Genomic DNA, 15,801 nt, shown 5'->3' with positions numbered 1-15,801 from the left:
CTCTTCATGCCTCACTAACAATTTCCTCCACATATACGTTGAACAGCACCGGTGATAATGGGCAACCCTGCTTTGACAAAATAAGATAGTTTAATGTTTAAGCCTGAATTAAGTGCAAGCCTCATGGTCGTAATGAATATATTTCCCATTTCAATGATAAAAAGAAAACCGTTCTACGTGAATATTTTTTTCTTTTTATTATCCTTTGGAAAACATTATTATCCTTTCGTTTTCAAGCCGGAACACTTACTAGAAATATTCGGCTACTCAACAAATGAAAGGAAACGTTCATTGAAAATTTCAAGTGTCAAGCTCCTGCCCAAATGGTTAGGAAATTATGCAAGCAATGTGTAGCTTAATATGAGTTAACGAAAAGCAATTTTTTTATTAATTTAGATAAATCATTTAATAAAACATTAATAAAATATGTATAACAGTGAAAGTCCTCCGGGGGTAGACATTTGATTTAATAAAACACATCAATTACAAGGAGTCAATGTGTAAAGTTTTCGGAAGAGAAAGATAACGGTAGATGAGTGAAATAACGGTAAAGGTAACCTATCCAAATTTCTCCATTCTCACCTCTGCGGACTAAGTTCATCCTCAGACTCAGCGCGTGTGCAAAATTCCGAGATGAACTTCAAAACTTTGGGAATCCATTTAGGAGTATGAAAGAATTTTTGACAGCACTTCGCATGTCCAAAATGAACCTTTCATAAAATATTAACAATTTTAAAATTAAAATGATCTGAGGGTTGATGAACTGAATGTGGTTAGATTAACTTTGTTAATACCAGCTTCACCTAATTTTCATAAAAAATCACTCGGGAATAAATTTCATTTGGATGAGTGCAGCATATTACGCCGCATAACCAAGAATACTTTGAATGGTTTGGGACGGGTAAATAATGTACATTCAGCACCGACAATGTAACTTAGGATTTTAGTCAATAAGAGATCCTTTTGGGATGCATAAGCGCAGAAAAGTCCACCTACGTTTGTAAATGCAAGTGCCAAATATTCAATGGCAAGGGTATCTTTAAGACAATATTATCAAGTCTAATAATATAATTTTTTAAGATTTTACTCCATGGATATTTTAGTAAATCATTTTTTAACGTAAAATGGGTTGTAGTATTGAAATAAATCACTTTTTCAGCAAAATTTCCATCGTTGTGACTTGCTATTCAAATTTCAAATAATGTAAAAATAATTTTGTTTCCATTCGCATGAACTTAGTCCATGTTTTAATTTCATTGTATAAGTGCCCGTGATTTAAATCAACTTTAAAAGGTTTATGGGGGGAAATGTTGAGGCAATCGAGAGATGCCAAAAAGTAAAACTTTTCCCGTTCTTGTTTGCTTGAATTGGGTGATAATTCTTGAACCAAGCAGCGTATAAATTATGCGTAAAATTTGTTGTTGTCGTTCCAAATCAAATACGAGATATTTAACGTATTGGCATATAATATTTCAATAAATTTAATGTCGAATTCATTTCCAGATTACTCTCTCACTCTAATGCTTTATGTCAATATTTTGCTTTTTTTATTTAAAAAATGATGATCTTTACAGCTTTTGTGTGCACGAAAGACATTAAACGAAATTGTATTGTACTTTCTCCATTTACTGTTCCCGCTTGAAAGGCATGCGGTTTCTCATGTCACAGGTCTATGTTCTCTTTGGTTTGAGACACTTGAAGTTGTTTTAACCGTTTTATTTGTCTTCACTAAGTGTAGAATGAGCAGAGCGTATCATAAAATGTTCAAGATAATTATCTTTTTTTAAGTGTTTCTTTCCAAAAATATGTATTCGTGATTCCTCTCGAAATTTTCATTTTTCTCTCTTACGTTCCAGTTTCCCTGTCCCCATTTCACCCCGCTTTAAATCACCTCTGTATTGATTTATCGACGTATGTCTAACTAATAACCCTCCAGCTTCGCTGAATACCAGATCTGAGATTGTATAAAGAAAGAACTCGGCTTTCTCCGTAGACTTTGCTTCGTTCGGCCGGGTACGGACAAGTTTAATGCCCTATTATTTATATTCATTTCTCAGGATTACTTGCTATCACTTTGAGTAACTTTTTGGCAGTGTAATTGAAGTGTTTTCTTTATATTTGAAATTGATTTTGATTGTTCACTGTCTACAGCATGCGGGAGAACTCTCACAATGAGTCAGCATATACTAATTGAATAGCATGAACTAATATACAGGGGGATCGAGATGGTGCGGGGGCTAACGTACTGGCTTCCCACCCTGAGGGCGCGGGTTCAAATCCCGGCGGTGTTGAATATTTTTCAGAGGTATCTCGATCCCTACTTGAGGTGCTTTGTGGAGGGCACTTTGAGTGAGTACGCCGTCCGTCGGATGGGACGTTAAGCCGCGGACCCCTTGGCGCCTTTCGTAAAGAGTAGGCTAATGCCGACGCCGGGTTTCTCTCCACCCTTCATCCTTTCCTGTCCTTCCCCTATGGCGCAAATGACCTTAGCTGTCGGTCGCCTCCCCTCAAAACTACTACTACTACTAATATACAGATTATTTGCCCAAACACTGAGTTAGACTTAGTGGTGTGAAATCAATAGGGAATGAGACAATTATATTGTTTACAAGACCTTCGAATATGGAATAACAAAGCCATTGTGTTTCAAATTAATTACCAAAATATTTAATAATTGTAGAACTCTCATTGGATATCTATGCGTTCCTTAATCTTAGAACTTAAAAGTTCAAAGTCGCATGAGTGCAAAAGTTACATTACGTAATGCATGTACATACAGAAGTGGATCACATTCGTAGCTATTTCTTGTTGGAGCATACGTTAATTCCCAGGATTTTAGTCATCATTTGTGAAGCTTAACCTTATGACTATGACCGATTTCCTATGTGATAAATGCGCAACAAATACCTCATTGTTCATTTTTTTTCAAAGAACACAATGCTAAGAATTCATTATCAAAACTATTATATCGATCATTAGGCTCGGCTCAGGACTGAATGAAAATTTTACTGTCGTCGGTAGGAATATCACCCAGTTCCTCAAAAATATCCTCCCTCAAGGCGTGCACAGTTTCCCCCGCTGGCTCGGGGGCTGCTTCCCCCCCCACCGGGTCGTGCACTTGCAAGACCGGCTGCAGCGGGAAGCGGCGGCCGCGGCGGCGGGGCGTGGGGCAGTCGAGCCGAGGGGTGGAGGGAGGATATTGGGGAACGGGCGGGGAGAGAGGGAGAAGAGGCAGGAGAGTGGGCGGGCCGGGAGGGAGGGAGCGAGCGAGGAATGAGAGAGAGCCAGCCGTTCGCGTGGCCTCCTCTCAGTTCCAGCGGAGGACCTACCGACGGAGGACGCACAGGCCGACTCTTTTGAGTGTGTGTGTGTGAGAGAGAGAGAGTCCCTCCCCCGAAAACCCAGAGATTTGCCAGTAGCGCGACACAGAGACTTGAACGACCGGCGAGGGAAATTTCAGAGGACAAAGTGGGGCGATCGAAGGGGGGGGATGGGCCCCTTTTGATTCCTCATCTACCTCGGTTGTTTTATTTTTCGTTTCCCTCTTCTCGACGCGGCGGGGAAGCCCAGGCCCCACGTGGTGTGGAGACGGGAACACAGCTCCCCCCGGGGAGGCGCCCGCCCCTTTCGGCCTCGAAGTCGCCGCCACCCCAGCGGACAGCGTCAGACGCCCAGGTAGACAAGACGACTGGATATTATAAATAAAGTGTGTTGAGCACGAGTCCATCCAGCGTGTGATCAGCTGATCAGTGCGTCGTCGTGTGGTTCCCCGCATGTGAATACATTACCTCCTATCGGTCGCCTTTGGAAGGATGTTTTATGAGTGCTACTTCCTACTCTTGTGGAGCATTTACCAGTGTTTACCATTTGTACCCGAAGGCTGTGGCTCTTTATTTCTGTTATTTTTGTTTCCCCCAAGACATATATAGGCGTTCGTTTGCGTCCATGACATTGTTGTTGAGTGACATCGCCTCTGATTAACGTTTACATTTTGTGTACCCTGGATAAATGTTTTATGGGTATTTACGGTCTCTGCCTTGGATAACCCTTATTCAGACATATTTTAGTGTGAGCGAGATGCCGTGGGAAAGTTCTCTCTGGAAGAGGGATATTTGTCTGTGCTTTTAATGAGAAGTTGGATTAGGAATTTAATTTCTTTTTAATTTAAAGTTGATGATTTTACTTATATGACGCCATCACGTCACAATTAATCCAATAAGTAAGTTATTTGTGTAGAAGCAGTTATTTATTTTTCATAATTTATTGTGCTCTTCTGGGTTTATCGAGCTATATATAGTGACAGTACAATTGTGTGTGGCCGAGCTCTTCGGAGAATTGGAAGCATTTAATATTAGAAGGACCAGGAAGTCACCCAAAACGCTTCCGGTTACCTTCTTCTTACAACATCCTGCAAGGTGGTCAATGATTTTAGCACTCATTACGAAACGCAACTCTGTCCCACCGAGCCTGAGGTAGCCGGGAAATAAAACTGGAGACACTAAATTGCTGAAACCGGAGGGAGACGGAAGCACTCTCTTCGCCAATAGTCGCCGGTGACTCTGAGAAGGAAAAGAGGCGAGCTCTCACCGCCTGGACCATCGCCGAATCCCAACCTGCCCGCATCCACAAATCCAGCGTCTCAAAATTCTGACCCTCGGGAAAGTGAAGGAAAACGGCTCTCATCGAGCAAGGCTCGACCGGAACAACCCGCGGCAATATACCTTCAGCCTGCAAAAATGTTGAACTGTAGTCTCGTTGATTGCATCTTGCACCCCCACCATGTCCACCGGCACCAGTTGCAAATCCTTCACCAATTGGCTATGCTGCATCACCACGACAGCGACCCGGAGCAGCATCATGGTGAGTGAATGGGTGTGGTCCACTTAATCGAGGTTGCGACCATGGACGGATCCATGAAAGCTGTTGTGGGTGGGCTCCCCTATCCGTGTAGTAGCCCATCGATATTCCTCGGGAATATCGATGGACCAAATCTCCCTCATCTGTCCTCCGTTACATGTTGGACGCATTTGTTTATCCAGGTCTGGGGTCTTCTGATGTTGAATCATTTTAGGCGAACTCTTAAGCGCTCCGGATTGTCCTGCAAGTAAAGGATTGCAATTATTCATTAATAACACTGAAAGCTTCATACTTTCTCGCAACTTGAATATCCAAAAATTCATCTTTGTGATCATCAGATTCAGAAATTAAAGTAACGTAAGACGGTGCATTTTGTTTGAGCTCGCCACCCGAAATTGAAACTTTGTGGTCCAACGGAATACCTCAACAAAAGTCTCCTCTGTTAACGATATTGCATTCGTTAGACGAATTTATGTATTGACGCTAAGAAAATAGTGTGAATAGAATGATTTCTCCAGTAAATATTCACTAGTTCATTCTTTGTCCAAAATAGTACGTATTATAGAAGCTTTGTCTCTTGGTAAATATCTTCGATATGTATCTGCTTGCCATATTACCTTCAATCCCTTGAGAAGAAGGTTTCATTACTCTGGAACAAATGCTACTATTCATTACAAAATATAAAAAATACGAGAATCCTGCAGTATTTCCTTGATATGTTAAAAATATAAAGAAAATATGGGACACTTTGTTACTATTCTTTCATATTGAAAAAACTATGTATGAAATCCATGATATGGTCGTAGAAATATCACGTGAATCCACGGCCCACGTCCATAGGGGAAGAGTGTCCTTGGACAGCTCTTATTCAAGAATTACTTTCATTGACAGAAATTTGCAAAGCAGTGATGAAATGAGTTACTAAAACTGAGAGTAAAATAAGTGCAAATAAAGAATAATGAAATACAAATAGCGGATAAAAGTGGAATTGAAAGGTAGCTTGGAGGACTTAGGGAAACAAAAAAATGGATATTTTGGGCAAAATAGGGGAACGTGGAAGTGTTTAAGAGAATATTTAGATTTACTTTGGATTATGTTAGGTAAAAAGTGGTTGTGTCGTGGGAGATAATTTAGAAAACGACGTTATCAGTTTTTTGAAGCCTTTCAAAGCCTATCCATACCTATGGACTATCTGTAACCAATCGAAAAAAAGTCGTAAATTACACACAAATTACCCTACACGTAAATTATAAGTGTATCAAATTCACCAAATGAAGCTTTTAATGGTTGATTATTTAAAGAAATATTTGATTCATTATTTTGTCTCAGAAATAACTCCTCCTTTTCACGATGCAACATCAAGTTTGGTGGTCAAGATATGTTAATCACTTGGTTGCTTTACTAATTCTCCTTAAGGGTTGCATTATCGTGTTCATATGCTTATTGCTAATTGTTTATCTGGTCTTTCTGAACTTTTGTTGGCTATCAATATACTAACTAATTAACGCTATCCTGTTGGAGTGAAGGATATAATTAATTTATGAACGTGTGATATTTTGTTTAAATAGTAGATATATGTCTACGAAATTGTTTTATAAGGTACTGCAATCCACCTATTTAGAATTAGTCAATAAAACGTTTTCAAAATTTTTTGTGGGATTTCCTCTGCCCAGAATTGCACATTGTTTTGAATTTACCTTTTAAATGTTATCCGCCCCACTGTCTCGCTAGAAAAAAAGTGCAAATATTCTGAGCTTTAATAATGTATCGCACAAAAATGCGAGCACGACCGGTCCTTCAATTTAATATGGAGGTCAATATGAATAAAAATGGTCACATGACCTTGTATTTAGGAGTTTCCTCCCGAATAATAAAGCTATTGCACTTGAAAACTCCACTATTTCAGTGCAGTATTTATCTGTTGCGTCGAACTCTTTGATGAATTAGTCTTATCACTCGCCTAAATAGAACAATTTGTCTCTCAAGCAAATCATCTTCCAAAGCAATAGCACAGGCAACGATTAAATATGTCAAGCCCAATTCGTACCCCGATGAAAACTCCCTGTTGAAAGATAAAATTCATGTATTTTATTCAAATTTGGTCATATTCCGTATTATATTAATCAACTGTCGTTCGACTGTTTTTAAATTGAGAAATTCATTTTTGTCTGATAGATACCTTATACTATGATCACAATTAAACTTCCACCAGAAAGCAAAGTATGTCGGTATCACTACTAGATCAGGAAACCTTTCCGCTTATTCATTATGACTACGGCATGCGTGCGTATAGTAATTTTAAAGTAAAATGTAAAGACACATTAAGATTTCACGCAAATTATCACGACTTATATAAGTCCTATGAAATGGAGATACGTCCACCTAGGTAACAATTTACGAGGTGTTCTTAAGATAACGGTACTTTATACTCGAGAAACACGAGTGGCAAATCCAAGGAAGGAGACGAGAAGCGACAATTAGTTACTTATAGTGTACTATGCTCCAAACGGGAAGTGGAGAAGTAATAATTGCTTAGAGAATGAGTTATTCTCTATCTTTTTTATTTAAGCATGGGAAATTAAAGGGAGATGATGATTCCTCATGAGGTACTGAAAGCAGTGGCTACAAATCTAACCCGGTGAAACCAAGGGAAAATTTCCCGATGGCGAGAGACAATAAATACGTGGATTTACAGCGGAAATCTAAAAAAAATATGCGCCAGGTAATTGAAATGAACGTAAAATTTAGCAATAGTACAACAGATACAAGGAGGATGATCTAAAATTGTCAGTAAAATAATTAATCTGTAAATGCAATTAAAATAAGATATGGTATTAAAGCTTACGGAAAAGTCGAAAGTAGATGATATTATGGAAAATAATGCGATATTTTCGCAAACATATTAAAGAAAAGTGGCTCGCGGTAGTCCAAGGGTAGAGCGTTGGACTTACTGACCGGAGGGCCCGGGTTTGATTCCAGCGCAAGCCTCTCTCGACGCCTGCAGCTCCACCCAAGCTATAAGTATTTTCGGGTACCTTCCTAGGAAACCATAACCGGCACAGGGAAAGGAACTGGCCCCCCTACCCTGATGTGTGAATTTCATACGCTGTCGGGCTTAGTACTGGGTGAACTCTGCCATCACTTACCAAACCGACCTTCGGGTTGATTTTTGTGTTTATGTATTATGGTTATTTAAGCAAAATGCTTAAAATATTTCAATGCAATCAAAAGTGATAATACAGTTATCCTTAAAGTGCATTTTATCTTTATTTTACTTCTTAGTTGATTGGGATTGAATATGCTTTTAGAGTGAATAAATTGTATTTGAGATTATCAACCAATATTTGTCCAGATTCGCTGATAGCGCTGTAAACTGAGAATTCTATGAGGTCCTGACATAACGACAAAAGCAAGCATGTTGTTAATAAAATATTGACTCAAGTTTTATAGAACAAAGATAGTGTTTATCATCACAAAGCAATATGAATTTGAAGTCTGTAAAATGGGTATGAATTCGCACAAATTATTTCAGGACATTTTTGTTTTTTAGGGTGTCCAAATACCCATGATTTTTATACCGCCTTTGTAATTGCGCCTTTACAGATAACATAAATGAACGCCGAGAACATTGATACATATTTACCACCTTGAACCTGGCTTTTCGTCCTGTGGGTAGGAACCTAAGCCGAAGTTAGGATCTTCAAGTCTTACTCCTGATGCGGGTGATTTTGTTAGCATTCGCCTCCTTTCACTTGGACCTCCGGTTGACGGAGTTGGCTTAACTCGATACCAGGGATATGCTGGGCAGAATAGCCACCCGAAAAGTAAATAAATACAATTGTTAGTAAGCAACCAAAAGGCAATAGTTATCCATGAGCAAGGTTGGTTTAATAGGTGAGGAGGGTAAAGCTCGCCTGATTCTAAGCCCTTTATGGCAGCGGGTAAAATTCACAAGTCGGGTTAGTGGTTGCAACAACTTTCCCTGTGATGTCTATAGTTTCACAGGAAGAACTGGTATCCGAAAATTCACGCAGTTTGGGCGAAGTTGAGGGCGCCCAGAGGTGTCTCCCGAAATCGAATTCGAGGCCTCCGGTCATTCGCCCTACGCCCTATTCTCTGAAATACCACGCCTTCAGTTATTAAAAAAATTTGCATATTTCCTCTATCGACGCAAGGCCTTAATTCAGTTTGCCCGCAAAGCACTCTGCGACTAGTTCCGCGGAGGGTTATGCATTGATTAAAACTCACGTATTTCGTCCCCATTCCTTAACCTCACATTTTTTCGGTTCAATGTCTTCGGTAGCGAAATCACTCACACTTGGGAGGGCCTTTAACCCCACGTCAGCGTCAGATCTTCTTTCCGTCCTCTCGCGAGAACTCTTCCCATCCCGCCATTCCTAACTCCTTTCGCACGATACGTCGTCAGGCCTTCCGTTATGTTTATCTCAGCCGATAGGAGATGCCACGAACATCCCAGGTCTGCGAACTTCCCTCGTCCGCAGGAACAAAAACTAAGACGTGTGAACATTCCCTCTTCGCCCTCTCGTTTTATTGCCCTCGCCTACTGCGATCTCGGTTTTTATTTTCGTGTACGCCGTTCGAGTAAGTGCGTGGTGTTGGCAAAGAAGAGGGGCGATGGGGTGTGTGTGTGTTGGTGCACGTCGGAGTTATTAAAGGCATGGGCAGGTTCATCTCGCTGCGAATTCGAGATTTAGTGCGCGGAGACAAAATGTTTCGCGGTAACTGCTGCGCGAACACGGGTGAAGTTCGACATGTAGGCACGCGATTTGCATTTTTGATGGACCGGCATCCGATGGGATGGGGGGGGGAGGGAGGGGTGGACTAGAAGGCGCAAACACGAGAGCTTCAACGAGAGGGTAATTTATGTTTCCGTTCTGGGAATAATGAAGTCCGCGCCAAAGGAATATGGACACGTATTAAGGGAAAAAGGACGCTATTTCTGTGACCAGAGAGCCGTTTGTCGCGCGCTGTCGTTGCTGCTTCCATTCAGCAGGTGGATGTTTGAGTTTTTTTCGTCCGCGTCTAAGTGCAATTATGATATGGTGTTAAATTAAGTGCATGCTTCATTTTCGCTCGTTAATAATAAATAATTATGAATTGCACCTCTAGTTTCTAATTTAAAATCTTCTTTTGGGTCGGAAATCAATTTGTGAAGATTTCGCATGCAGAACGAATTGGTAAAAAAAATGCTGACTTGCTTTTCCAATCATAAGAAACATTTATTTTGATGGCATGTGACGACCGTTTTTTTTTTTTGGTAATGTATTTACGATATAATGGTTGAGTCTTAATGATATTGATACCTTAACTGACACCTAAAGTACGAAGTTTTATTTGAATATGTTGAACATAACTTAAAATTAAACGATAATAAATGAATACATTGGCTTGAACGCCGAAAAAAGAAATAACCGAATTACTATTTAAATAAATGCTGCATATGGCATATACTTCATTTCATGATTGGGGTTTAGTAACGTTTGTTCTCTATCATAAACTCTTATATCACATTAATTCATGGTTATTACAAAGTACGTAATTGAAATCATTCAAAAATTACTTTTGTGCAGACAATATGCAATACCAGCATCAAAGAAAAAACTACGAAAGTTTCAGTCCAAAAGATTACATTTAATACCCTTTTATTCCACATGTAATGCAAACTGACCATACACTACGTATTCAATACTGATTTTATGATGGATTAGTTATTACATATCTATGCTTTAACTACATTGACGATTTTTTCCCAAATGTTGAGGTTCGAAACTTCATGTTAGTTTCCTAATGAAAGAAAATGTGTCAGAATGACTTTCAATTAGCGTTGCTTTGACTATGGTATTTCATAATAACAGAGAATGTTGCAATTTTTCTAATCTATTATATCCACACCGTGCTGTTACATAAATTATTGCCAAGTGATTGATTTTTTCAGAACTATTTATCAATGATTACCTTCCTTAGCAGAAAATATGACGTCTGCCTACTCCTAGCCTATTTTGACCGTCATCCTAGGTAATATACTATATGTTCAAACCGGTTATCTTCTTCATCTCCTCATATTTTCCTCTCCAATGTACATCATCCAAAATCGCTGGTATTCTTTCCAGCCTCCCCTCATTACCTAACGTATTCTCACCTCTTTTAATGGAAAATAATAAAGGTACGAACAATTTTGTTGAAGACAGCAGACTGGAAGTGATTTTAAGACTCTGGAAGTAAAGATTTGGAAAGAAGTAATGGTACAAAATATGGTATCACCAATTTTTAATGAACTATTTACAAGGTTTCCAAGAATATTGCCCTAAAAAAACATTGTAATTTTCAACTGCTGTCTTTATACAAGTAACAAATCAAATGGACCATTTGTGAAAAATAGGTAAACTTTACCGCGGGAATGGATACCAGGGAAAGTGTATTTGAGCATAAATTGTTTCTGATCATTGAGCATCCTTATAATCAAAATGATGTGATCAAAATATCCTTTAGCTAAATATTTTGATAATGTAATAGGCTTTGCCGTAAAAACGCAAAAAAAGTGTTTATTCATAATCCCTGTGATGGTTAAATTCATCTGCGGCCGTCGTTCCTATGCGAGTTTTAAGTAATGTGTCAAATATTTCAACTCGTGATGACTAACTTGGCCATAGAATCCTTGAATTCTGATATTTTATGTATTTATGACTTCACATATCTCTTAAGGTCGAAGTTGATTTCAATGAGTTAACAAAAATAGATGATATATTAGCCAATCGAGACATATATACCAATAGTGGAGACGTCAAAACGTGCTCTGAGCTGTTTACCGATCTCCCGTTGAGGCACGCGCGCCGAAGGATAAGCGTACTTTCTTTATCTAGGTATGTATTGTTTTGAGGGAGAAATATTTCTATTCCCAATCGTAAGGTTAAGTGGTTCTCCTTGATGACTCGTCTTTGGTTGAAATTCTTCGGTCACAATTTAAATATAAGTACTTGAGGAATGGATATTTTGGAAATGCAAAATAAATAAGAACATGTTATGATGAAATTTGGGAACCCACTTTTGATTTGCGGCAATGAGTGGAAGATTATGCCTGCATGGCAGCCTGTAGGTAACCTGATGCGTAAACAGTGTTTTGAACTCTGTCAAGAAAGACTTAATTGAAATCTGATGAAAATCCTCTTCGAAGTTTTGGCAAAATGGTAAGATCTAAAAGATAATTTAGCCGTTCGAAGGAAAAAAACAGGTATTCATTCAGAAGGGAGTCGTTTGGGTAACTGTAGAGAAAAATTGCTGTAAAAAGAACGTTTAAATAACTTGACTCGGTGGCATAGTAATATTTTTTCAGAGCGTTTACATCTTTTTACTAGTTTTTTTTTTAATTCATTCATCGGGCATTAATTTATAAAAGCGCCCGAGTTCCGCCTTTCAATATATACTTTTTCAGGCGGGCCATCGCAATCTCACAAAATGTCATTTTAACGGCATATATTACTTTAAGTATTCTCTCAAAAACCCAAACTCATCTTCTCACTAGAATTATTTGAATTATTTGGAAAATTGAAAACTAATTGTTTACATCATGGGTCGCTCATCTCTGGAAACGGAACCATGGAAATTCCAATTTAAAAAAAAAAGATCTTTATTTGCCTTTCTTTTCGCGACCACGCTGATAATCGCTGACCTCAATGCAGCGCGGTGAAAACTTTCGCTAGTTAATTAAGATTTAAAAAACGTATTTATTTTTCCTGTTCGTGTTGACTCATGAGTGCTCAAATCGTTTCGCAAGTGAGGAATAATTTTCTCGCAAATACCGTGCTGCGAGTCAACGCGATGCTCCAGAAATTGTCGACGAGCGCCAATTATCTGTTGAAAATTAGATAAGCACGTGCTTTTGTCAAATAACAGCCCTATTTTTTTCTATTGCATATTATCCGCTGACTTTTGGCGATGGAAAATCTATAATTTTAATCCGCGTCATTGCTTGCTTAACGAAGTCGACTAGAGGCCTCCGATCGTCCTTGATTTGTGAAGGGACAATAAGAGCTACTTTCACATATTTCGAATTATTACGCGCTACACATTATACGTTTGAGACAAGCTTATTTGGTAGAATTCCTTATCAAATTAGACGTCCAGTTCAGACTCGATCGAGAGGGTAGTGTCAGCTTCCTTTGTTTTCCGTTTTGCCCCTAGGCTGTGAGCCGTGCGTGTCATTCCGTATTTTTCTGGGTGGGGATCGGGGTCTAGCGTCCTTGAAGCGGCAGTCATATCAGGTTTTCAAGTCACCGTGCATTTTATGATTTATTTTTCAAAGCTCATTTTTATTAATGACACGTAGGTATAATTAATTTGATTGCAATTGTTTAATTCAGGAAAATAATTTGATATAAATAAGTAAATCATCCATTTGGCAGAAAAACTTCTACTAATGTGGTCAGTAGACAGTGTTAAGTTTGTTCAAAACGAATGAAAAATAATATTTTGGTATTGTTGACACGTAGCATTATAATGCATAAAAAATGACGGGAATGAGTCATTCCAATTACTATTTGTTGCATCAAACATGTTGTTCCTTGTTTCTCTCTGCGGATTTTAAGAAGTGGACGAGGCCATTTTCTTGGTCGCTTACACGATCCAGGAGTGATATACTAAATGGGCCAGGAGTTGGGCCAGGAGTGATATACTAAATGGGCCAGGCCAGGAGGATTTAAATCATATTGATTGGCAATGGAATATTGAAGACTGTGATATATGAGAGAATGTTTGGAAAGCGAGGAAGAGGCAGGTAAAGGATAGGGATATAGGACGGAACGAACGAAGTATACAAAGATGAAGAGGGACTTGTTTTAGAGTAGGATGATTGGTTGTGTTTTGCTAGGAGTGACAAGAGAAATATTTGGCTGTTGTGTCCATCCAAAACCTAACGTAACCGGTAGCTAATCTGTAATAATAATATATATATTATCTCAATCTATCTCTCAGCCGAAACTTTGACTTATAAAACCTACAAAATCTCATGCATCACGTAATAGGTCGACGGAATTCGATTAATATATTTTATGGGCCAGGTTATTTAGTATGATCGATTTTAGACTTTGCAATTGAACTGAATTATCGATTATGAATTTTTGAGGGCAAAGCTTGTATTACTATATTCAACACATTCGCTTTAATGCGAGTAAAATGCAAGAATTACAAGCATACTACCTTGATCAAAAATTTCCCGGAATTTATTCAGAAAATTAAAAATACAAGTTTATTCATCTAAATCTATATTGTCCCCTTCAAAGTAATCCCCATCGACTGCAACACACTTATGCCAGCGCTTGATCCAATCCTCGAAACATTTTTTCTATTCGGTTTTCGGTATGTCCATCAGTGCTTCCTGCGATTTTTCCATTACTTCCTCTCGGCTGCTAAAACGCGTTCCCCGTAATGGTTTTTTAACTCGATTGAACAGAAAGAAGTCACAGGGAGCCAAATCAGGTGAATTCGGTGGCTGTTGGATGGTATTTGTTGCATTTTTCGTCAAAAAATTACGAATAATGATAGCACTGTGCGACGGTGCGTTATCATGGTGCAAAATCCACGAGTTTTCTGCCCACATTTCTGGTCTCTTTCGGCGAATTGCTTCACGCAAACGTCTCATAACGCCCAAATAATACTCTTTGTTTACTGTCTGGCCTTCTGGCAAAAATTCATGATGCACTACACCGTTGTAATCCATGAAAACCGCCAGCATTGCCTTCTTTTTTGACTGAAAACGACGTGGTTTTTTTGGTCTCGGCTGATTTGGTGAACGCCATTCACTTGCCTGATGTCTGGATTGCGTGTCGTACTCATAAACCCACGTCTCGTCTCCAGTAATGATCCTTTTGATGAATGTGGGATCGGATTCAGCCTCGCAAATCATGTCTTTTGCGACGTCAACACGGTCTCTTTTTTGCATGAAATTGAGGTCTTTTGGCACCAACTTTGCTGCTACACGACGGAAACCCAAATCATTAACCACAATGTCTTGGGCGGATCCATAGGCAATGTTCAAGTCCTCCGCTATTTCTCTGATGGTTAATTTGCGGTTATTGACCAACATTTCTTTTACTTTATCAATTTTTTCACCGCCTTTCGATGTCGATGGTCTGCCACTGCGTTCATCATCTTCGATTGACTCACGACCACTTCTGAACCGCTCGTGCCACTGGTAAACGACCGTTTTTTTTAGAGAATCGTTGCCGAAACACTTTTCCAACATTTCCAACGTCCGTGCGCCACTAAATCCGTTTTTTACGCAAAATTTAATACAAGTTCGTTGTTGCAAATTTAAATCCATTTCTGCAATTGTAAAAAATCGCAAACACACACAGAGATAGATGTACTCTTGGCTACGTAACTTTTGCAAATGTCAAGTTATGACACTAATATTTAAAGGGAATATCAACAACAGATGTACCAATTTAACAAAAAAAACAGAACTCAAATCGGAACGATGGGAGCGCCACACGGTGGTTATTCCGGGAACTTTTTGATCAAGGTAGTATTTTACACGGGAGACATTTCTCATTTTGGTAGAAAATCTACTTTTCTGATGGAGTGTGAGAAAGCGCTGAATTAACTCTACATACCCGCACATCTCTTTCACTACCTATATCTTGCCGAAAACTGTGATTTATATCCTTAATTTAGTTTAATCGCATGAGAGTTATTGAAAGCAGTGTGAGCTAAATATATATATTGCAACAATGGCTATGAAGTTATTCAAATGAGAGGGAAAGAAACGGCAATGGTAGGGATGAATGTTATTCTATCCACGAGCCCAAATATATCATACAAAAACAATGTGTTGAGGCCTAAAGACAGTGCTTTGAAGACTTTTCAGTGTTTGTGCAAATCTATTCAATTAAATACTTTGAAAAAATAATTGAATTGCTTTTGGAACGC

At 38.9% G+C, this 15,801-nt stretch overlaps 1 protein-coding gene across 1 annotated transcript in view; it reads left to right on the top strand.

Moving 5' to 3' along the window:
• The first annotated feature begins 3,412 nt into the window (after nucleotides 1-3,412).
• The window catches only part of LOC139686779 (uncharacterized), a 472,645-nt gene continuing 460,256 nt past the window's right edge, over nucleotides 3,413-15,801 (top strand). The window contains exon 1 of the mRNA XM_071583818.1: nucleotides 3,413-4,860. Within this exon, the coding sequence (XP_071439919.1) occupies nucleotides 4,737-4,860 (124 nt within the window). The 5' untranslated portion in view covers nucleotides 3,413-4,736. The remainder of the gene's footprint in view (nucleotides 4,861-15,801) is intronic.

The sequence above is a fragment of the Hetaerina americana genome, unplaced genomic scaffold (genome assembly GCF_022747635.1).
Source record: "Hetaerina americana unplaced genomic scaffold, ioHetAmer1.1.p SCAF_15, whole genome shotgun sequence".
NCBI classification, from domain to species: domain Eukaryota; kingdom Metazoa; phylum Arthropoda; class Insecta; order Odonata; family Calopterygidae; genus Hetaerina; species Hetaerina americana.
The sequence above is the reverse complement of the archived record's forward strand: the minus strand, read 5'-3'. Positions and strand labels throughout refer to the sequence as shown.